The sequence below is a fragment of the Hemibagrus wyckioides genome, linkage group LG10 (assembly GCF_019097595.1).
Source record: "Hemibagrus wyckioides isolate EC202008001 linkage group LG10, SWU_Hwy_1.0, whole genome shotgun sequence".
Taxonomy (NCBI): Eukaryota; Metazoa; Chordata; class Actinopteri; order Siluriformes; family Bagridae; genus Hemibagrus; species Hemibagrus wyckioides.
The window spans coordinates 16,622,227-16,645,000 of record NC_080719.1 but is presented as its reverse complement, the minus strand read 5'-3'; the positions used below and the strand labels follow the sequence as shown (position 1 = coordinate 16,645,000).

General features: G+C 40.5%; 2 protein-coding genes across 5 annotated transcripts in view; both read left to right on the top strand.

Moving 5' to 3' along the window:
* mbd3b (methyl-CpG binding domain protein 3b) overlaps positions 1-4,417 on the top strand; it is an 8,266-nt gene extending 3,849 nt beyond the window's left edge. For all 3 annotated transcript variants that reach the window (XM_058400607.1, XM_058400605.1, XM_058400606.1), the window contains 5 exons: positions 1-15; positions 626-716; positions 855-1,032; positions 1,865-2,017; positions 3,225-4,417. The exon at positions 1-15 is cut by the window's left edge and continues 123 nt beyond it. In XM_058400607.1, the coding sequence (XP_058256590.1) occupies positions 1-15; positions 626-716; positions 855-1,032; positions 1,865-2,012 (432 nt within the window). In that variant the 3' untranslated portion in view covers positions 2,013-2,017; positions 3,225-4,417. The remainder of the gene's footprint in view (positions 16-625; positions 717-854; positions 1,033-1,864; positions 2,018-3,224) is intronic.
* Positions 4,418-4,656: 239 nt separating this feature from the next.
* On the top strand, positions 4,657-22,690 carry si:dkey-110c1.10 (unconventional myosin-Vb). 2 transcript variants are annotated; one of them, XM_058401261.1, is made up of 34 exons: positions 4,657-4,793; positions 5,354-5,464; positions 6,555-6,720; positions 7,763-7,907; positions 8,247-8,403; positions 8,487-8,630; positions 8,728-8,809; positions 10,224-10,331; positions 10,413-10,522; positions 10,646-10,914; positions 11,015-11,096; positions 11,420-11,560; positions 12,287-12,412; positions 12,501-12,584; positions 12,673-12,899; positions 12,979-13,065; positions 13,350-13,670; positions 14,063-14,219; positions 14,359-14,598; positions 15,186-15,395; positions 15,560-15,653; positions 15,897-16,051; positions 16,924-17,097; positions 17,971-18,071; positions 18,189-18,306; positions 18,416-18,524; positions 18,606-18,728; positions 19,246-19,397; positions 19,717-19,806; positions 20,782-20,917; positions 21,455-21,755; positions 22,002-22,176; positions 22,255-22,335; positions 22,512-22,690. In XM_058401261.1, exons 1-34 carry the CDS (start codon positions 4,767-4,769, stop codon positions 22,671-22,673), a joined length of 4,965 nt encoding a protein of 1,654 aa, XP_058257244.1. In that variant the 5' UTR covers positions 4,657-4,766; the 3' UTR covers positions 22,674-22,690. The 2 variants fall into 2 exon arrangements, with proteins under 2 accessions (XP_058257244.1, XP_058257243.1); XM_058401260.1 differs by having other exon boundaries at positions 6,552-6,720.
* Positions 22,691-22,774: the final 84 nt, after the last annotated feature.

Genomic DNA, 22,774 nt, shown 5'->3' with positions numbered 1-22,774 from the left:
GACCAGCCAAGACAGGTACATATACAAGTCAAGCTTAATATAAAAAGAATATCTAAATATACTTTGTTAGAGAGCAGAAAATATTTAGCCCATATAGTCTGTGACCAGTTCTGGAGGTATTCACTTCCTTTATTAACAATGAACATGAATGATTGTGTAAATAAACATTGCACAAAACCTACATTTAAAGAATTGAACAAACTGCTAAACCTTTTTAGGAGTAAACCCATTACTCCTACATTCACATATCACACTCCTCTAACTAGAAACCATCACCTATTACTCTCATAGTAAACACTTAATAATGTGCTACAAAGAGATTATTTGAAGAGAACAAACTTCAGCATAAGAAGAAATACATTTCATACAAAAGATTTAAAACACATATGCTTCTTGAAAAAGGGAACCTTTAACTATTTCCTGTTTTGTGTAACCATGCGGTTGTGGACTTATAGACGTTGTAGACGTAGAAGAAAAGATTCCTTTTTCTTGCATGTGTCATTTATTATGCATGTCATCTCTTCTCTGAATGGCTGCTGTTTATTAACTGTGGCAATAATTCAGGAGCTGATTTTCACCAGTGTGTTTTTAATCCTTACTAAATGTTGTGATTTTTATTCTGCAGTTATTTTGGGAGAAGAAGCTGAGTGGTCTTAATGCCTATGACATTGCTGAGGAGTTGGTAAAAACCATGGACTTACCTAAAGGTCTACAGGGTATGAAACACAGTTAAAACACATTTTACATTGAAAATGACTTTTTTTTTTTAAAAAACTATATGTGTATATGTTAACATTTATTACATGAGGCAAAAACCAGCATGACTACAGTGAGGTGGCTTTGCTGTCCTGCAGGAGTAGGACCTGGCTGCACGGATAAGACCTTGCTGTCTGCGATCGCTAGCGCCTTGCACACCAGCTCTTCTCCCATCACAGGCCAGCTGTCGGCAGCTGTGGAGAAGAACCCTGGAGTTTGGCTGAACACGGCCCAGCCGCTCTGCAAGGCTTTCATTGTTACAGATGAGGACATCAGGTGAGACACTGTCTAGGAGTTGCTCCATATATGGTTAATTTTGTCCTCATTTACACCAAGCATTCCTGGATGTCAGTATCTGAGTAATTAGTGATCCAGTCCTTCCCTTTTGTATTAATAACTGCATGATGATGTAAGGGGGGACTTTTTCACTAATGCTGCCTGATTTAACCGCAAAAGGTGATCTGGTTCATCTGATCACACTGGGATTGAAATGCTTGCTGTGTACATTTACACACACACACATTGTTTTTTTAAACCTGGTCCAGTACTGTCTGATGATGATTATGTTAGAAAAAGTCGTGTTAGAACATGTTGTAATTGGGACTTTTGTTTACTGAAATATGTACTTGAACATGTAAAGTTGAGCTTGTCTTAACAAGTCGAATGTTCAATATGATGCTTGCTGTACCATTTAATGATGATGTTTTATACTTGTCATGTTTTCGGGAAAGCTGTGTGTTTTACGAAAATGAAAGTATTTGGTTAAACTAAATTTTAGACATGCTTAGAAATGGTTGACATATCGGCTCATGCCATCACCCTGTCAAATATATTTTTAAAATACAGCATATCTTCATCTGGCCCATGTGTGTAAATAAGATATAGATATAATAGTTATAACTGTTTCAAGTTACCTTTTTTATTCTCATCTGATTTTGAAAGTCATTTATAATACCGTATAATTTATACATTTTGTATATTTTGTATGATTTCTCTTTTGTCATTCTAAATCCAACAGAGCTTAAGTTGTAATGATATGGACCCTGTATGTGGATGCTCCTATCTTCATTATGAAATATTTGTATGAATTGGATGTTTCGTGGTTTAGGAAACAGGAGGAGCTGGTGTACAACGTGAGGAAGCGTCTGGAGGAGGCTCTCATGGCCGACATGTTGGCTCATGTAGAAGAGGCTTCAAGTGGGGGAGAGGCGATTAAGGATGAGGGAAACTGCCATGATGACAAGGAGGAAGTATAGCGAAGGTAAGGACACACGCATACTCTCTCACTGATGGACGCAGAATGCCGAATGTTCCAGGAATGGACAATGCCATACTTAATGAGTTGAGAAATCAACTCTAAACAAATATTTGTATAATTAAGTCCCAAGCAGATGGCTATGCCCGAAGAATTCTAAAGCACTATGAAACAGACAGACAATGTAAACAAGTTAATTATAGGTCTCAAAGTCCTGAGATGAATTATATCGCTGTGACAGCTAGCAAATGACAACAAGAGCTTAGAGTAATGTGTTTCCATTACTGTATATTTATTGTTATAAAGTTACAGCACTTGAATGTATTAACAGCCTGCACTGTCTGTTATAGTCATATGAATACCAATTAGAATACACCTTATAAAATAAATTCTTTTATTATATATTATTAATGACAGGTGTTTGAATGAACCGTTACAATCTGTCAGTGGTGGGCCAGCAAGGCCTTCTCTGCTGGCCTAAACAGTGATCTGAATCACTGACTTGAATTTTAATATATTTAATATAGTTTTCCATGAATGTGTATTAAATTATTCCCAATAGTCTTTTCTCTACATTTCATAGCTTTTCTCTTGGTTGGGCTGCTTCCAGTAGTGTATGTTTATCCAATCGTATTTCGGCCAGTGGCTGACATCATGTGTTGCCAGGGTGAAAGAAATCTGCCTTAAGGCCTTCAGAATCAATAGTGCAGGCGCCCGTAGCTTAAAATAAGTGGCAATGAAATTGTTACATTAACCAATCAGATTTCGAGTTGGCGTCACTGGGGCCATCTAACAGGCATACGATTACATCAGCAATTTCCCGTCCTTTGATTGGATAATTGGAGTAGTCAGAGGCAGCGAACCGCACAAACTAAATAAAATATATATATTTTAACTCACAATGGCTGACAGAGGAGAAGAAATCGATTTGGTCGCAGATTCATTTTCAAGGTGGACTGTAATAAAATTGACTATTCCTTGTGAGGTGTGAAATACTGTAGCCTAATGTATTTTTTACTATTTAACGGTTAATTAGTATCTTTTGCCGTGGCGTCCTGATGGTATAGAGGTGGATTAATTCAGGAAAGAACCCCAGTGAAGGCCTAGGTGTGAAATGCACGGCCTGCCACTGCAATCTATTGTAATAAAATTGCATCTGAACATAAAGCATTGCATTATTGTGATATATAACTGCTGCTTTTCTCTTTTTTAGGGCAGCAATACATGTGTGAAACTACCTGCATACAAACCTATCAAGTCAACCATCTAACGAGGACCAGAACTCCACCCGCTCCGCCAGATCAGCTCGACTTCTTTACCAAGATGCTCTAGTCCTGCTATGAAGGACACTCATCCAAACCCACTGGTTGGGATTTCTTTCCAGGAACTGTCAGTTGGACCTTTTTTTAGTCATTGTTTGATTTTATTTTTATTTTTTTTCATGTGTATAAAAACATTTCCATATTCCAGAGTTAAAAGTGGCACTTCTATGTGTTTGGGTTGTGTCTGGGGGAGTGATGTGACAATCGGGGCGAACTTAAATCTAATTTAAGTCTAATTAAGCATGGAGATCTCATGATATAGTCGAGAATAACTATTCCTACAAAGATGCAGGATAGTGGGACGGGAAGAAAGGATTGCGGTTAGTGTTGTACAATATAGAGCACTGTTGGAGGACTTTTGGAGGTTGGATACATTAATTCTTCACAGTACAGTTTTGGTACTGTGATCAAAATCACATCCCTCATATTCTCAAATTTTGGCCGCTCGTTAAGAGAACCATAGAACCTCAGCTAACTGAATCTCACACGAGCTATAGGAAACATGAAATGGTTTATTTTGATTCATTTTTAAATCCCCCCTTATTATTGAATATACAAATTCAGTATTGGTTACAGAGATACTGTAATGTGAGTTCAGTATTGGATTCTTTTTAATTGCCTCAAGTATGAGTCACATGTTGTATCATACTGCCACAAAGGTTTTGTAGATTTGTATGCTTACATTGGTGTAATGACCTTAATGAGTTCATAAATGTTTATCTTGGGCACAATAGTTTAGAAACGTACAAAACCGACTCGCACCACAGATCTTCATTTGTGTTTCATCAGTCTGTGGTGTTCGTTCACATGACTAATGTTGGTTCATTTGCTGTTCACATTTTTCACAATGAACTGGATTCAAATTTGAATCCAGATATGAATGGTGTCCCTATATAGTACTGCAAATAAAAATAAAAAGGAAAAAACAATGATTGTTTTTCTGAATGAACGCACATTGCTAAGTTGAAAATACATGTTTAATTTGTTTTTGTTGTTGAAAAATTCTATGGTTTGAACATATGTACATCAACTGTTGGATTTTGTTTTTGGCATTTTACAGAGTAAAGTGTTTCTGTATGTTTGATGAGTGACTCGCTCTCATTTGTCATTTTACCACTGAATCAGAAATGTGTTATGATGCATTATATTAACCCAAATAAGCTCTTTAAAAGGTATTTATTGCACCAGTGCTTGTTCAGCAACAGTAATGAAACCTTACTGTCCCTCCCAGCATCCACGTGAAGATTAACCGTTAACTTGCCATTAAAGTTATGATGCCTTCCTTCCATGTCAGAGCAAAGGGCACAGGGCCTGAGACTCTGAGGGAGAGGGACGAAGAGAGTCAGCGGTGTTGGTATCACTGTTGTAGTGAATAGCTTTTATTATTTTTTTTCTCATTATTTTTACATTTGTCCTTGCTTTCATTTATTAATATGGCATCACCTGAACTCTACACTAAGGTAAGAATGAAATCTGCTTCACATAGAGGTGCTGGATGTCACTCCTTCTCATGAGCTGGTAAAAGATTTCTTTCCGAAAAAAGATCTTCTGCTGAAATTCTACTCGGAGTATTTGTTTGCTCGTGAGCAAATGGTAACCGTGTTTTCATGTTCAGTGGGTGTTTTAAGATGATGAAGAGCCTCAAGATTGGAGAGGAATGAATGACTAGTGTTAATGTTTAATGCACAAGAGTGTGATTTGTGCTGATGCTGGAGAAACGCTGTTACTGGATTGGGCTACACATATATATGGGAATCTGAGGCTCGAAAACATAGTGTCAACCTTTCTATCCTTAGAGAATATAGATTATATAGATTATATATTAAAGAGCAGAGGTTTTAACTAAATATTCACTGTTCAAATCTATTCTCCAGACATCCAGTTGCTTAGAAGTAAACAAAATGCACAGAATTGGGTGATTTATAATTGTACATAAAGTTGTGATGTGAATGCTGGAGAAGAATGTGACGTGGGCACTCATTGGCTGTTATACTGCATGTGTGAACTACTCTATTCCAAGGGAGCGTGTGTGTGGGTGCCGGATTCTGAAGAGGTGTGGGTGTGTGCTCAGCTTGAACAGGACTACCAACCTGGAGATCAGCAACTCACACTAAAGCTCAGCGACGGCACAGTGAGACACACACACACACACTCATACACATCCTTCTTGTATGATGCAGTACAACACTAATAGCAAACAATTTGTCAGAAGCTATGGCTTCTTTGTTGAGAGAACATTTCAGCAAACATATTCGTTTCTTGAACAATAGATCATAATACTCAGGCCAGTCTACTGCGCTGTTGGTAAATAATGTCCCTTTAACTTCCAACATGCAGTACATTGTAATAGACTGTGATCCTGGAAGTACACCATGTTTACAGTATATAAAAGGTAGATTTATTAGTCATGTCACGCTGCCACTGATCTCCATAACTACCACAACTGTTTTGTCAACTGTATTAAAGTGAACATGTGTTAAGTAGGCAACTAACTTTCATGCCTTAAAAATTCTTTAAAATATAATATATTTTTTACGTCTCAAAAAGTTTTTCAAGTTGAATTAATCCAGATCTAAATGGTAACACCACAGAGAAACATGAGTGACCCATCTGAAAAGTATTTAAAAATAAATGAATAAATTAAGCCACATTACAATGGATCTAAAAATATACATAGCCATCATGATGGCACAGTGCCTCACAGCTCTAGGGTTCCTGGTTTGATCCCGAGGTTGGGTTACGGAGCATATTCTCCCTGTGTCCATGTGGGTTTCCTCTGAGTTCTCCAGTTCCTCTCACCTTTAAAAAAAGTAGACTGACTCTGCTAAACTGATCTGTGTGTGTGTGTGTGAGAGAGTGAGAGAGCGTGAGCATGATACACTGCAATGTGCTGGCATTCCACATTAGGTGTATTCTTGCCCTCTGCCTGGTGTTCCAGAGAGCCACTGTAAACCTGACCAGAATAAAGTAATTAACAAAGCCGAATAAATGAATGACTGAAAGATTATAAAATATGTAATGTTGTGATGTTATTTCCTAGGGTGTAGCCAGGAATGCTTTGCCCGCTTTAATTATATTGTTTCAACCCCCAACTGTCTTTAATTTCATTTTGCATTTTGTATATATCCTTCTGGAATTACTGTAATCCTATATCCAGCTGTGGGCTACTAGAATGTCCTTTAATATCACTAGTGATTACCCTGGTTATTCCCCTTTAGCAGGTGCAGTACCCTGTGACGCCTCCGACTGGTCTGCCCCCTCTGGGAAACCCAGATATACTGGAGGGTGAAAACGACCTAACAGCGCTCACCTTCCTGCATGAACCCGCTGTGCTGCACAACCTACGCGTGCGGTTCCTCCACTATAACAGCATCTACACCTACTGTGGTGCGTGACCAGTTTATGCACACACACACACACACACACACACATGCATCACAATTCAAAAAGCTTATCATCGTGGCTTTGGTGAGAGGTGTGAAAACAGAATGAATTTGCCTGAATGTTCAAAACAATCTAAAATCCATGACTAATATTAAATCAACAACATACACTGACCAGGCATAACATTATGACCACCTGCCTAATATTGTGTTGGTCCCCCTTTTGCTGCCAAAACAGCCCTGACCCTTCATGCACTGTGTATTCTGACACCTTTCTATCAGCATTAACTTCTACACTCCCCACGTGCATCAATGAGCCTTGGTCGCCCATGACCCTGTCACCGGTTCACCACTGTTCCTTCCTTGGACCACTTTTGATAGATACTGACCACTGCAACCCGGGAACACCCCACAAGAGCTGCAGTTTTGGAGATGCTCTGATCCAGTCGTCTAGCCATCACAATTTGGCCCTTGTCAAACTCCCTCAAATCCTTACGCTTGCCCATTTTTCCTGCTTCTAACACATCAACTTTGAGGACAAAATGTTGACTTGCTGTCTAATATATCCCACTCACGTCACCTGTCAGTGGTCATAATGTTATGCCTAATTGGTGTATATCAGGTACAACAGAAGAGTCGTTATAGCATCTGCTAATTTACTCTTTAAATGATTACTTACACATGTCTACACAACAGATTCCCTTAAATTATTCCTTGAAGTCCTGCACTTCATAATGCTGAGGAATCACGGTTAGTAATTTGTGGTCATAATGGTCACAACCTCTTTTATAGTCTCAGCTATAGGTTCTGTTATAAAAGAAGGGTAAAGTTCACTGTAGCACAATACCATCAAATGATTCACTGTTTCATAAAGTACTTTACAAATATTATTCTAGAACTAGACTAGACCTCCAGAAAGTAAATACTGTAACTCATTTCTGTGGGTCTGAAGGTGGACACACTGAAGTAGACACACTCTCTCTTGCCTGCCTGAAGAACAGCTATCCTCTAAATAAACTATTTCCTTCCTACTCTGCCTTATTTAGGAATTGTGTTAGTGGCCCTGAACCCATATGAACAGCTGCCCATCTATGGAGAAGAGGTGATTGATGCATACAGCGGGCAGGACATGGCTGATATGGATCCTCATATCTTCTCCATAGCAGAGGACGCCTATCGTACCATGATCAGGTCAGTAGTAATAGTGGGACTGCAGGTATTAGCCATAGAGTGTGAAATAGTACAAACAAAAGAAATCCACCAGGCTGACATTCTTCTTGTATTTATAAAAACATCTACAATAGGTGGGTAATTAGTATGATCAGGGTAATAGCTATACATAGATCTGGAATATCTGGTTATATTTATTTTGCCTCAGAATTTGGAATCTTAAATGTAAAAGTGTGTACCTGGTGACAAAGTCTGTTTATTATTATTGTATCTGTAGTAATGTATTATTCCTGTTCCTTTAATGTTTATCACCACACAGTAGTTGTGTACTGAATGTAAAAAAAAATTTTTCACCTGAAGAGAGGAGAAAAACCAGTCCATTATCATTAGTGGTGAGTCAGGATCTGGGAAAACCGTGTCTGCCAAGTTCACCATGCGCTACTTTGCTGTGGTTGGAGGAGCTGCTCAGCAGACCAGTGTTGAGGAGAAAGTCTTGGCCTCCAATCCCATCATGGAGGTAGTGGGCCAGACAGTGTCTTGTGTTCTGTTATATTAAAACATTTAGTGTACTATTACAGTATACAATATTTTGTATTGAAGGCCATTGGGAATGCTAAAACTACTCGCAATGATAACAGCAGCAGGTTTGGGAAGTATATTGAAATTGGCTTCGGATCTAAAGGAGATATAATTGGAGCGAACATGAGGACCTACCTCTTGGAGAAATCTAGAGTTGTTTTTCAGGTACTTAAAATTTCACTACAATCTCATGTACTATTGATATCTCCTCATCTTAATTTTATTATCTTATGTTTGTCCTTTGATTCATTATGCCTTTTAGGCCCCAGAGGAAAGGAACTATCACATCTTCTACCAGCTTTGTGCGTCCAGAGACCTACCCGAAATGAGGCCACTCAAATTAAGTAAGCTACAGTGAGGGAAAAAATTATTTAATCCCCTGCTGATTTTGTACGTTTGCCCACTGACAAAGAAATGATCAGTCTGTAATATTAATGGTAGGTTTATCTGAACAGTGAGAGGCAGAATAACAACAAAAAAATCCAGAAAAACACATTTCAAAAAAGTTATACATTGATTTGCATTTTATTGAGTGAAATAAGTATTTGACCCCTTTGCAAAACATGACTTAGTACTTGGTGGCAAACCCTTGTTGGCAATCACAGATGTCAGAGATTTCTTGTAGTTGGCCACCAGGTTTGCACACATCTCACATCTCAAGGAATTTGGGCCCACTCCTCTTTGCAGATCCTCTCCAAGTCATTAAGGTTTTGTGGCTGACCCTTCAGCTCCCTGGATGGTGTACTTGGGGTCATATGCAGCATTCCTCCTCCTCCAAACACGGCGAGTTGAGTTGATGCCAAAGAGCTGGATTTTGGTCTCCTTTGACCACAACACTTTCACCCAGTTCTCCTCTGAATCATTCAGATGTTCACTGGCAAACTTCAGATGAGCCTGTACATGTGCTTTCTTTAGCAGGGGGACTTTGCGGGCGCTACTGGATTTCAGTCTTTCACGGCGTAGTGTGTTACCAATTGTTTTCTTGGTGACTATGGTCCCAGCTGCCTTGAGATCATTGACAAAATCCTCCAGTGTAATTCTGGGCTGATTCCTCGCTGTTCTTATGATCATTGAAACTCCATGAGGTGAGATCTTGCATGGAGCCCCAGACCGAGGAAGATCGACAGTCCTTTTGTGTTTCTTCCATTTGGGAATAGTCGCACCAACTGTTGTCACCTTCTCACCAAGCTGCTTGGCGATGGTCTTGTAGCTCATTCCAGCCTTGTGTAGGTCTACAACCTTGTCCCTGACATCCACGGACAGCTCTTTGGTCTTGGCCATGATGGAGAGTTTGGAATCTGATTGATTGCTTCCTTCGGTGGACAGGTGTCTTTCATACAGTTAATGAGCTGAGATTAAGAGCACTCCCTGAGAGTGCTCCTACTGTAATCTCAGCTCCTTACCTGTATAAAAGACACCTGGGAGCCAGAAATCTTTCTGATTGATAGGGGATCAAATACTTATTTCACTCAATAAAATGCAAATCAATGTAGAACTTTTCTGAAATGCGTTTTTCTGGATTTTTTTGTTGTTATTCTGCCTCTCACTGTTCAGATAAACCTACCATTAAAATTACAGACTGATCATTTATCTGTCAGTGGGCAAACGTACAAAATCAGCAGGGGATCAAATAATTTTTTCCCTCACTGTATAAATGTCTGTCAGTAACAATAAAAGCCTGTTTGCATGTTTTATTTTATTTTTTTTTTGCACAGATTAGATTTTGACCAGAATAATGAATGAACCTCTTGTTCCTAGACGCTGCAGAGCATTTTCGATACACTAACCAAGGACAAGATACAAACATTCCAGGCACAGATGATGCCGTGGAGCTGGAGCACACTCGAAATGCTTTGACTATTTTAGGTACGAGATGTATCTACATAACACACTGATTTAAACTGTTTTCATGTGTGATCTGGTGTCATGTCTGGTTCAACTTTTCAGGAGTTCCACCTGACCAGCAGATGGAGTTCTTTCAGATTTTGGCAGCTGTCCTCCATCTTGGAAATATTAATATCCAAGCCAGTGGCAGAGGCGAACGTAGCTACATCAATGTGCGACCATTAAAGAAATGTTATTTAACAGTGTTTTATTCATGTAAATAAATATTTCTAAAATCTATTTCCTTAGATACAGTGTGTATGTGTGTGTGTGTGTGTGTGTGTGTGTGTTGCCAGGCAGATGACCGATCTTTGGTGATCTTCTCCAAACTAATGGGGGTTGAAGGCCCTCAGATGGCCCACTGGTTAGGTCATCAGCGTCTAGCTGTAGGTAGAGAGTTACTGGTAAAGCCTATGTCAGCCCAGAAGGCTAATGAGGCACGGGACGCTCTGGCTAAACATATGTATGGGCAGCTGTTCTCCTGGACTGTACAGAGGCTGAACTCAGCTCTAAGGGCTCACAGAGAGCAGCCTAAGACTTTTATAGGAGTGCTGGACATCTATGGGTGCGTTGGGAACTTTAGGATAGTTCACTCATACACAGTCCCTGATCTTTCCTGATTATTATGCCAGTTGTTTTTTGTTTTTTTTTGTTTTTTTTTACAGGTTTGAGACCTTTGATAGAAACAGTTTTGAACAATTCTGCATTAATTATGCCAACGAGAAACTTCAGCAACAGTTCACCAGGGTAATTAAACCTAAAAAGATTCTGGGATAATTAGAAATATATTAGTATGAAAATGCTAAAAATAATGTTTTCAGGAGAGTCTGTAGGCTTAAAGAATGCATTAATCATTTAATAACAATTTATTATTTTAAAATTAATTTATTATGCATTTGAAAAATGCAGCATGAGAATAGCTGTTCTGTTTTTGGCTTTAATTTCACAAGGACAGTAGTGGCTGCTTTCTCCTTAACTGGCTTATCTCTCTTTTTCTAGACAACAATTCACTGCTGATATGTGTGTGTGTGTGTGTGTGTGATTGCTGTCTCTTGCTGTCTTTTTTTCAGCATGTGTTCCAGTTGGAGCAGGAGGAGTACGAGCGAGAGGAGCTACCCTGGAACCGTATTGAGTTCAATGATAATCAGCCCTGCATCACCCTTATTGAGGGCTCTCTGGGTCTCCTGGACCTGCTGGATGAGGAATGCAGAGTGAGTGTTCCAGGTCTCATCCAGTCCTTGATTAAAAGAGGTTATAGGATGGCAGGCTATTTTGGATTTTGGACAATTTTGGATCCCACTTTTTTATGTGATTCAGGTTTTTTTTTTTAAAGACTTATTAACATTTTAATTAAATACAATTCTCTCTTTCTCTCCTTCTATACATACGCTGACCAGGCATAACATTATGACCACCTGCCTAATATTGTGTTGGTCCCCCTTTTGCTGATAAAACAGCCCTGACCCGTCATGCACTGTGTATTCTGACACTTTTCTATCAGAACCAGCATTAACTTCTTCAGCAATTTGAGCAACAGTAGCTCGTCTGTTGGATCGGATCACACTGTCCAGCCTTCACACCGGTTCACTACTTTCCCTTCCTTGGACCATTTTTGATAGATACTGACCACTGCAGACCGGGAACACCCCACAAGAGCTGCAGTTTTGGAGATGCTCTGATCCAGTTGTCTAGCCATCACAATTTGGCCCTTGTCAAACTCACTCAAATCCTTACGCTTGCCCATTTTTCCTGCTTCTAAAAAAACATAATTTTGAAGACAAAATGTTCACTTGCTGTCTAATATATCCCACCCACTAACAGGAGCCATGATGAGGAGATAATCAGTGTTATTCACTTCACCTGTTAGTGCTCATAATGTTATGGGTGATCAGTGTATATATGAACTCTACTGAAATCTGGTGTTATTCTGTTACAAGATTCCTAAAGGCTCAGATGAAAACTGGGCACGAAAACTCTACGACCATCACCTGAACCGAAGCCCTTACTTCCATAAGCCGCGCATGTCCAACGCTGCCTTTATTGTGCTCCACTTTGCTGACATGGTTAGACACATCAGTTACAAATTTTATTCTCTTGTACTGTGTTTTACATTTACTCTGTTTATATTTCTATTCATACTTCCCTTTCCAGGTCCAGTATGAATGTGAAGGGTTTTTAGATAAGAATCGTGACACAATATTTGAGGAGCCCATTAATATAATGCGAGCCAGTCAGGTACAGATGTTCCTTTGCTTTTTCTACACCCATTATGAAAAAGTGAAACCTGAAAAAAATGATCTATAAACATACTCTGTCTCTTTAGTCAGAGCTGGTTGCTGAGTTGTTCAATCAGGGGTCAACAGTGGACTCTCTCTCTGCCTCGTCTGTGCCTGCGAGCATTCATGCAGGAAAAAGAGCTCACCGTGAGCATAAGCTGACAGTGGCCTTCCAGTTTCGCCAGTCTCTGCAGCTCCTGATGGACACCCTGAACAGCACCACCCCACATTATGTCCGCTGCATCAAACCCAACGACCTCAAACAGCCTTTCCTGTATGTATACAGCGGTCTCTGGTTTTCAAGTGATTTATCTGGAGTACTATTTTGAGTATTTTGTCTCTCTCTGTCTCAGGTTTGATCCTAAAAGAGCAGTACAGCAGCTGCGGGCCTGCGGTGTGCTGGAGACAATCCGCATCAGTGCTGCAGGCTACCCATCCAGGCAAAGTCTAACCTCTCATATGCAGCTAATTTCATAGATAAGCTAAATTCGATCACATCTCAGCTGTGCATGGTTAAAGAAAATGATAGTTTTTTAGCTTTGAGGTAAAAACACTCTAAACATATCTATATGTGTGTTATATGATTAATATATTTGATTAATGTGAGTCAGTGTGCCAAAATGTAAACTACCATGTCAAACAATGCATTAGTCAAATCCTAACTACATTCATGATCTTCAAAAAAAAGTTTTTTTGAAAGGAAATTTTCTTTTTTTTCCTCCAGGTGGACATATGAGGACTTTTTCAGTTGCTACAGAGTTCTCCTCCGAGTCTTGTCTGTTCAGGAAGATTTACGGGCATCCTGTCGAAACAAAATTCCTGCCCTCATCCCTGACCCTGAGCAGTATTGTTTTGGCAAGACAAAAATATTCTTTCGGGCAGGTCAGGTTGCCTTGCTGGAGAAGCTGAGGGCTGAGAGGCTACGGGCAGCAGGGGTAAAGATCCAGAGCTGGATGAGAGGCTGGATCCAGCGCCGACGATACCTGCAGCTACGCTGGGCAACTTTGATTCTGCAGAGATACACCCGGGGAGCTCTGGCCCGCAGGTGACTGACAATCTTGAAACATTCTGTGTCTTTCACCTCAGACAAGCTGAGTCTAGTTTTAGCACTAAAAACCAAAAACCAGTGACATCACAGGCTGAGGTGCAGCTCATGTTATTTTCATGAAAATCTTAAATATTCTTACCATAAATCATGCATCTAACTTTTATCTGGTTTATGCAACTAAATTCAAGTCCTAAGCTTTTATACTATATACACATCTTTCTGAAATTTGCTAAGCAAGACATAACTTGCTAAAAGCAAAATCCCTCGAATCCCTCAGATCTGACTGATGGAAATGTCAGCCACTTCTCCAGCCTATTCTCTTGTTTTGCTTTCACTTCACTGTCTTGTGCTTTAATATTGTTTGTTAATGTGATGTTCTCTAATGTTAGATTGGCTTGGATGCTGAGGTACACGCGGGCTGCGCTGGTCATTCAGAAAACATACCGTATGGTAATAGTAAGACAGCGCTACCTTACTGCAAGAAAGGCCACAGTAACTATCCAGGCCTTTGCTAGAGGCATGCACGCTCGCCGTGCATACAGACTGGTAAAGTGTTTTCTACAGATCCATATTGATACACTGCCTTTAATTACATGATTAGATTTGTTGAGATCATGATCTCTTCCTTGTGCATATGTTTGCATAATAAATCATAAGTGGTGTATGTTTATCGCTGTGGCTGTAGGTATTGATGGAGAGAGCAGCAGTTTGTCTGCAGGCCTGGGTGCGATGCTGGCTTGCTCGACGTTGGTTCAGGCGCGTTAGAGCTGCAGTGGTGCTGATGCAGTGCTGTGTGCGGAGGAGAGCTGCACGGGTGGAGTTACGCAAGCTGCGAGCAGAGGCTCGCTCTGTGGAGAGGTACAGAGAGCTCAATAAGGGCATGGAGGTCAAACTCATGCAACTTCAGCTGCGTGTTGACCAGCAGGTGAGGGAGGAGATTTTCCTGCAAAATACTGGTTTCTGAATTATTAGAACTCTTATTTGCAATTTAAAGTCTAAAACAGTTAGAACGTTTCCATTAAATTCCACTGATTGCCATTATGAAAAATTTCTCTGTTGGTTTGGACATGCGATTAGGTCATTTTCTTGAAATGGTTCATCTATGGCAAAGTTTGAACCTCTTAGCAGAGGCAATCAGTTTTCTAGGCTAAATGCGCTGATACTTTATGAAATTTATGATATTACTATCTTTTATGGACCACCGGTTGCAAAGCACCACTGATCTGTCACCATATTTTAAGTTAAAACTTAACAACCCCAAACAAATTTTATCTAATTCAAATGTTAATGCAACAATTTTACAGTTTTCATCTTTTAACTATTTTAACCTTTTTCTTGGTAATAAAAACACATTACCTGAGTTGTGCAATTGACTAACCTATTGTCTTAAAGAGTGCCAATAATTCTGGAGCTGGCAGTCCAATCCTGCTGATAATCGTCTTCTCATTTTACATGTTAAAGACTCAGACCACAGGTCATAACAATTCTCTTAATGTGTGTGTTGCATCTCAGGCCAGAGAAAGTGCATCTCTTCGTGAATCTCTCCATGCTGAACGCGAATCTCACAACACAGAGGTGGAGCAGCTGCGCTCAACTCTACTCAAACTACAGCAGCAGCTACAGGAGCAGAGCCAAGCTGTTCCCTCTGTCACCGCCAAACAGGAGGAGGAGAGGAGGAGAGCTGAAGAGCGAGCAGCTCAGGAGATTCACAGGCTCACACAGGTCTGTGTGTCCACTACATCTCAGCACCTGCCATGAGTCTGATGAAGAACTGTCTAATTAACCTCAGTCTCAGTCTCAGCTTCCATGCTTATCTCTTTACATGCTGCATCTTTCTCTCAGTATGTCATATGTATCTCTTTTGCTGTTTTTTCTTGTTCCTGTAGGAAGTGGAAGCTTTAAAAGTAGAGAGGGACTCTTTGGAAAAGGAAAGAGATGATCTGACCACTCGTTTATCTGAGCAGGAGAAAATTCAAGAAGGTAACAGAGTATTCGGTGGTTTAGTGGCCTCTTTATTTTACATCAACACTCCTTGATCTTTTTTTTTGGTTTGTTCTGAATCTTAAATGCTTCAGCAACTGGGACTGACGAGCACACAGGCCATGTTTACTATTCTGGAAATGAAAGCCAACATCCTCAGTGTTGTGACTCTGTTTGTGTGTGACTCTGTTTGTGTGTGACTCTGTTTGCGTGTGTGTGTGTGTGTGTGTGTGTGTATGTTAGAGAGCAGACAGCAACAGGTCTCACAGGCTGGAGAAGCAGTACAGGCGGAGCTGGAGGAGGAGAGGAGGAGGTATCAGGGTTTGCTGAGGGAGTTTACTCGCTTAGAACAGAGATATGACAACCTGAGAGACATGAGCATGCTCTCTACTGCTGAGGTACTGTTACTACAGACAGACAGAAAGTTATTGTCAAAAGTTTTGGGACACCCCTCCAAATCATCGAATTCAGGTGTTGTTTTTCAGGGGTTGGGCTCGGCCGCTTAGTTCCAGTGAAAGGAACTCTTAATGCTTCAGGATACCAAGGCATTTTGGACAATTTCATGCTCCCAACTTTGTGGGAACAGTTTGGGGATGACCCCTTCCTGTTCCAACATGACTGCACACCAGTGCACAAAGCAAGGTCCATAAAGACATGGATGAGGGAGTTTGGTGTGGAGGAACTTCACAGAGTCCTGATCTTAACCCCACAGAACACTTTTGGTATGAATTAAAGCGGAACTGCGAGCCAGGCCTTCATCAGTGACTGACCTCACAAATGCTCTTCTAGTGGAATGGTCAAAAATTCTCCTAAACCTTGGTTAAAGCCTTCCCAGAAGAGGGTTGAAGCTGTTACAGCTGCAAAGGGCGAGCACTGGTGTTCAGTCATGTTGGAACAGGAAGGGGTCATCCACAAACTGTTCCCACAAAGTTGGGAGCAGGAAATTGTCCAAAATGTCTTGGTATGCTGAAGCATTAAGAGTTCCTTTCACTGGAGCTAGGCCAAGGGGCCAAGCAAAAAACCCTGAAAAACAACACCTGAATTCAATGATTTGGAGGAGTGTCCCAAAACCTTTGGCAATATAATGGATGAAGTTGTGAAAAGTTGTAAAATGCATTTTAAATAAAAAGAATTCTGCTGCAGTGTTGTTTCTCCTCTGAGAATAAGTGTCTAAGTTGTTTAGGTGAAATTTGTACTTTGCTCAATCTGAGATTCTCCATTATTCTTTGTATGAAAGCTGATTTTCATGCATGTCTCTGTACTGCTGCAGCGTTGGTCTGGACACAGAAGAACTGATTCCACTCAGAGTATTTCTGTGGACCCTGTTTCTCCCATCTCTCCATCCTTTGGCAGCTCCCCTGACTTTTCCTCTTATGAGGAGAGCAGGAGGATCAGCGTCACCTCACCTTTTGACAAGAGGCCCGGCAGCACAGAGGCACCTTTGGTAAAACCATTCTCAGCTCCATGTTTTTATTTAACTAAATTGATCCTTTCACATCAAGCTAGTCCAATCACGATCCCAGGTATGAGATTTGTTTATTTACATCTTTTATACCCATTTCGTCAGCCTGCAGTGACACTTAGTTGAGTGTATAGTGCTGATGTCTGATATAACAGTGTTTCTGTGGGTTTTAATTAATATGTATATTTACTGGCCATATTATAAGAAATGCCTGCTTTGTTGGTCCACCTGTTTTGTGTGAAGAACTTCCTCTGATGCTCTTCCCGGGTCAGTTTGTGACCACAGCATCACTGTTCATTTTTTCAATTCAATTTATTTATATAGAACTTTTAACAAAAGCAGTTTTATAGATCTGACATGAGGAAGAAAGCTTGAAATAACCAGTTTCAAAAGCAAACCTGTCCTCTTATTCTTATTTAAATTTATTTTGTTTTTAGACTTTTGTATCTAAAAAGTCTTAAAATTAAGTAAAGCATGATAGTGCTCAATAGTTGAGGGTTTAAAATCATGCCCAAAGGCCCAACAGTGGTCTTGAGCTTTGGAGGATCACATGGAAAAATCCACTTTTTCCTATGGAAAATTCCATGATGATTTAGAACAGAAAGGAAATGGAAACGGTCCAGGCTGTTTTGACAACAAAGGGGGGACCAACACAATATTACGGAAGGTGGTCATAATGTTATGCCTAGGCGGTGTATGGTATATATGAGAGCTGACACTCTGTATAACAATAAATTGGCTACATTCAGTAAACTGGCCCACAAAGTGCACCGATGTGGTAGGTCTACCTGAGAAAATTGCAAACATTCAGATTCATTTTGAAATGCTTTGAATACTGTACTGTTTTGGGTGTAGAATGCATTAATGGAGGATTTGGGAGTCTCAAAGGACACAGGAGAAAAAATGGAAGCAGAGGACCTTCAACATGCTTACAATGCTGTCAGGGTGGCCAACAAGTCAGTTTCTTCTCCTACACTGAATATTTATTTTATTATTAAATGCTGACTATTTAGAATTTTCTAATACATATCATTATTACTATCATTACATATCATTATTTAACATTGCTACAGGTTTCTGGAGAGGCAGTTGCTGGCTCAAAGAGCTGAGCAGGAGCAGGAGAAAACTGCACTCACTCAGCAGCTTCAGGAAGCCCACGCTAGAGATGCTCCAGTTAACCAAGAGCTGAAGGTAAACATCTGCATCAGTTTCACACACAGCATCGTTTCTCCAGCATCTCTCTGGCTCGTCTCCACTAATCCCTACTGTTTAAGCTTGATGACTATATGTGTGTGTTTAGGAGTTAATGGAGCAGCTGGAGATTCGGGAACAGGAGTGCTGCAGGCTGAGGAGGGAACTAAAGGATCTGAAACACACAGTGACACTCAGAAGAATTCTTTCTTATGCAGGTCTGTCAGATATAAATGAAAGACACATACACACTTAAAACACACAGTTTAACTGTGACACTATAACTTGGTTCTCCTCAGGTCTAACCATGTCTGCATCTCAGAATACTGTGAATTCACTACAACACTCGAGCCCGGCTCTGACCGGACTACTGGAGTGTAGGAAGAGAGATGAGAGCAAACTGATAAAAAACCTCATTACAGGTACATACACAACAGATACACACTCAGATACCAATCACAGTCTGTCTGCAGTACGGTTCTTACACTACATACATGCCTGAATACCTTTAGCCTGGTGCTGATTTTAAGAAGCTAAAAGGGCAGCTGAAATACTTCACATGGTCAAGAAACAGACCACATTTTTAGGTTTTTCATTAAACTCACAAAATCTCCTGCTTCTGAATGGCACACCTGTTTAAGGTCACACTCTATCATCTCAAAATTGTGAGTTTTATAACTGTCTTCAAACACTTCAGTGATTAGTGTCTATTAGTGCTGATGGTTGTTCAAAATAGTATCACGTTTATGAAAGCAGCTTTCTTCTAGAACATTTCGAAAGACTTTACAACCCTAATAGTGATAAATTATATTCTGGTTGGGCCCTGAATGCACACAGACTCAAACACACACACACACACACACACACACACTGAATCCAGTATCAGTACTACTACCTTTGTCATTACCAAATGCCTCAGTGTTGTGTTTTTTTCCCTAGATGTACGAGTGGATGTTGCTCTGTCTCTGGCACCTGGACTAGCAGCAAAGCTCCTGTTTCTGTGTGTGCGCCAGGCGGACTGCAGCAGGGACGAGACCCGAGCCCGAGGCCTCTGTACTGCCACAGTGACTGCCATCAAAGCAGCCCTAAAAGTAAGTCATAAACACACTTTGCCAATAATTAGTTTGGTTACGAACTCCCCCAGATATTAAATATGTAAATCCAATCAATATGCTAAACTGATATTAAGCTGTGATGCTGCTAGTTATGTAGGATTTCTTTATCTTTGTCATACTTTCTATCAAACTTTTATATTTATTACTTCATGGTAGTACCAGTACTAGGCTTTGGGGGTCTTATGGGGGATGTCAGTCAAGGTACATGAGGATTTAAAAAGTTCATACAGATGATGATGATGAAGCAGAACTATATGCAGACTTATGTAGACTTTATTTTTGTTTCCTGCTTTAGAAGCACAGTGGTGATTTGGATATGACGGCTCTGTGGCTGAAGAACGCTTACCTGCTCAAAGACCTGCTCACCCAGCATTCACCCACACAGGTCCCAGCTGCTCGCTTTTCTCCATGTGCTGACGAGTACAGTCTAAGCTATTTCGTTGTCAGCATTAACTGGAGTAATATAGCGCATGACAAAGCAAAATTTTCAACTAATAGTTCAACTCCAGGCCCTGCGATGGACTGGTGACCTGTCCAGGGTGTACCCCTGCCTTTTGCCCAATGTGTGCTGGGATAGGCTCCAGCAGACCCCCATGACCCTAATTAGGAATGAAGCGGGTATAGACAATGGATGGATGGATGGATGGATGGATGAAACTCTATCAGTTTCACAACCTAATCTTTATCTACTGAGTAGACCAAAAACAGGAATTCTGACATGTGTCCTAGAGCTGAGAGGGAAACCCCCTTTTACTCCAAACATCCTGAAGCTTAAGGACAAGATTATATACAATAGAAATCTAAAGCTACAATAGTTATACTGTAATAGTACAGGTCTGAGTTGGACACATGAGAACATTTACTAAAGCATTTACTTATGTTCTACAAAAATAAATATATTTACATTTCTGGCATTTGACACATGCTCTTATCCAGACTTACATTTTATGCAACTGAGCAATTGCGAGTTAAGGGCCTTGCTCAAGGGCCCAGCAGTGGCAGCTTGGTGGACCTGGGATTCAAAATCACAAACTTCCAATCATTGGTCCAAATCCTTAAACACTAAGCTAAATAACCTCCCCCCATATCTGACCCAAAAACTCCCCTCAGTTTTCTATTATTAGTTAGTTTTATAGTATTAGTAGCATTAGTTAATATTCACTGTATTAGCTAATATTAGTTGCTTTTATTATGTTCCTTTTTTACTGCAAGATCACGTTTTAAAAATACTTTTCTGTGGTAATAATTTGTATGTTACACATGCAGAGCATCCTCTCTACTGCTAAGTCATAATTATTACTGTGTTAAGTGTCTTAAACGTTAAACTATTAAACATAATTATTTTTTTTTGGTTGAATAGGAAGCATGGAGAGGAGAGGATGTGCTCCCATTGCAGGTGGAGCTGAAGGAGCAGGTACGGATGCTGGGTGATGTGTGTATTCAGGCGTACCAGCAGCTCCTCTCCATCTCTGAGAGCCGCCTGCAGCCCATCATCGGTACAGTTCTCTCATTATAGCGCCTCACTGCATACAGAACTATTATTTGTCCCATAGACAGTGCTATAATATAGGAACAGGTAAGGATTTAAACACCATGGGGTGTGCTGTTATAGGAAAATAATCAAAGACAGGGTGCTGTGGTGTGGCCCAGTGTGTTACTGCTTGCTCCTCAAGTTGATGATTTTTTGGTTACAACACATCCTTGTCTTTTTTTCATTCGTATACTATTATATGACGATGACATTTTTTAATTGATCAGTGAATGAAAAAGAATATTGTGGAACAGAAGTGACACGTTATAGCAGTCATTTTCTCACCAGCCTTCTTTTCTCTCATGATGTTGATAAGATGTCCTAAAAACTTTCCCAGGGCAGAAAACTGCTGACACTGGAGATACACATTACATTAAAAAAATACACACATTTAATCACTTTGCTATAATGTTAAATAATGAATGATGAGTGATACTATGACTCGGCTGTTATTCTGAGGCATTTTCTGATTTGGTTTCAAAAATGCATTGCTTCGCTTCAGTCCCAGCCATGTTGGAGAGTGAGACCATCCCAGGTCTGTCTGGAGCTGTGGTGAAGCTGGTCACCTCTCGTAAGCGTGCGGGTTCAGACCCACGGTCTGCAGGCTCTCCGGATGGAACCAGCATGCCGACTGTCCTGAAGGAGCTGGGAGCTCTGTACACTGCACTGGTGCGACAGGAGCTTCCCTCCACTCTGCTCGAACAGGCTTTCCGCCAGCTCACACACCTACTCGCGGCCTGCTCACTCAACAGCCTGATGCTGCGCAAAGACATGTGCTGCTGGAACCGTGGGCTGCTGATTCGGTCAGCAATCTTTAACACTGAAAACCCATAATATGTAGACTAGAGATAAATTATAAAAAAGAAAACCAAATGTGAGTTTATAGTGAGAAAGAGTATTCTCATAACAGCTTCAGACATAAACGATGTTTAGTCACTTAAAAAATGATAAAAGTATTGACATAAGTGTTTGAGATACTGCATATTCGTATATTTTCATATAACAGTTTTATAATATATATATATTTTTTTTTTACTGTTCTTCCTCAGCTATAATGTGAGTTTGCTGGAGGAGTGGCTGAGGAGTCGTGGGCTGCACACAGGGGGCGCTGCAGCCACCCTGGAGCCCCTCATCCAGGCAGCACAGCTCCTCCAAATGACCAAGAAAACAGAGGCTGACGCACAGGCCATAGTTAACACCTGCAATACTCTTTCCAGCCAGCAGGTGGGGTACCTGGATTAAATATAATGAAGGGAAACGTGTAAATGTGTTGCATGCGAATAGAAATATGTTGTTTTGCAGGTTGTGAAGCTTTTATCACAGTACAGCCCACAGAGTGATGCTGAAGAGAGAGTCACGCTCAGATTCATTCGCACTGTTCAGGTAAAAAATGCATGAGTTATTCAGCAAACAAGCTGGAATATGTATTTAAGAAACACACCATTGTAGAGAAGACATCATGTCATGTAAGATTGCTGATAAGTAAAAGAGTGATCAATATATATGAAGAGTGTGTGCTCATTGAAAGATGCTAAGTTTGTGTCAATGGGGTTCACCAGGGCCTGTTGAAGGGGCGTGCAGATGGAAACACCACAGCACTGCTGCTGGACATCAGGAGGGTTTTCCCCGTCACCTTCCCACACACACTGCCTTCACCAATCAGCGCAGAGCAGCTGCACATCCCTGAAGCACTCAAGATCAACTTCCTGCGCAGAGTCTGAGGGAAAGATATCTCAGACAAGTGCACTTCACTGAAACCCCCAAACCATATTCATGTCTCGCTCCTCCAGGGTTTATATTTCAGGAATATTTAGGGGAATTG

Bases quoted from the DNA above. Each gene is read 5' to 3' on its own strand.
- si:dkey-110c1.10 (XM_058401260.1), top strand. From the start codon at position 4,767: ATGGCATCACCTGAACTCTACACTAAG. The intron at 10,915-11,014 runs GTGCGTTGGGAA...TTTTTTTTACAG, and splicing joins GGAGTGCTGGACATCTATGG to GTTTGAGACCTTTGATAGAA. The intron at 12,413-12,500 runs GTTAGACACATC...TTCCCTTTCCAG, and splicing joins TGCTCCACTTTGCTGACATG to GTCCAGTATGAATGTGAAGG.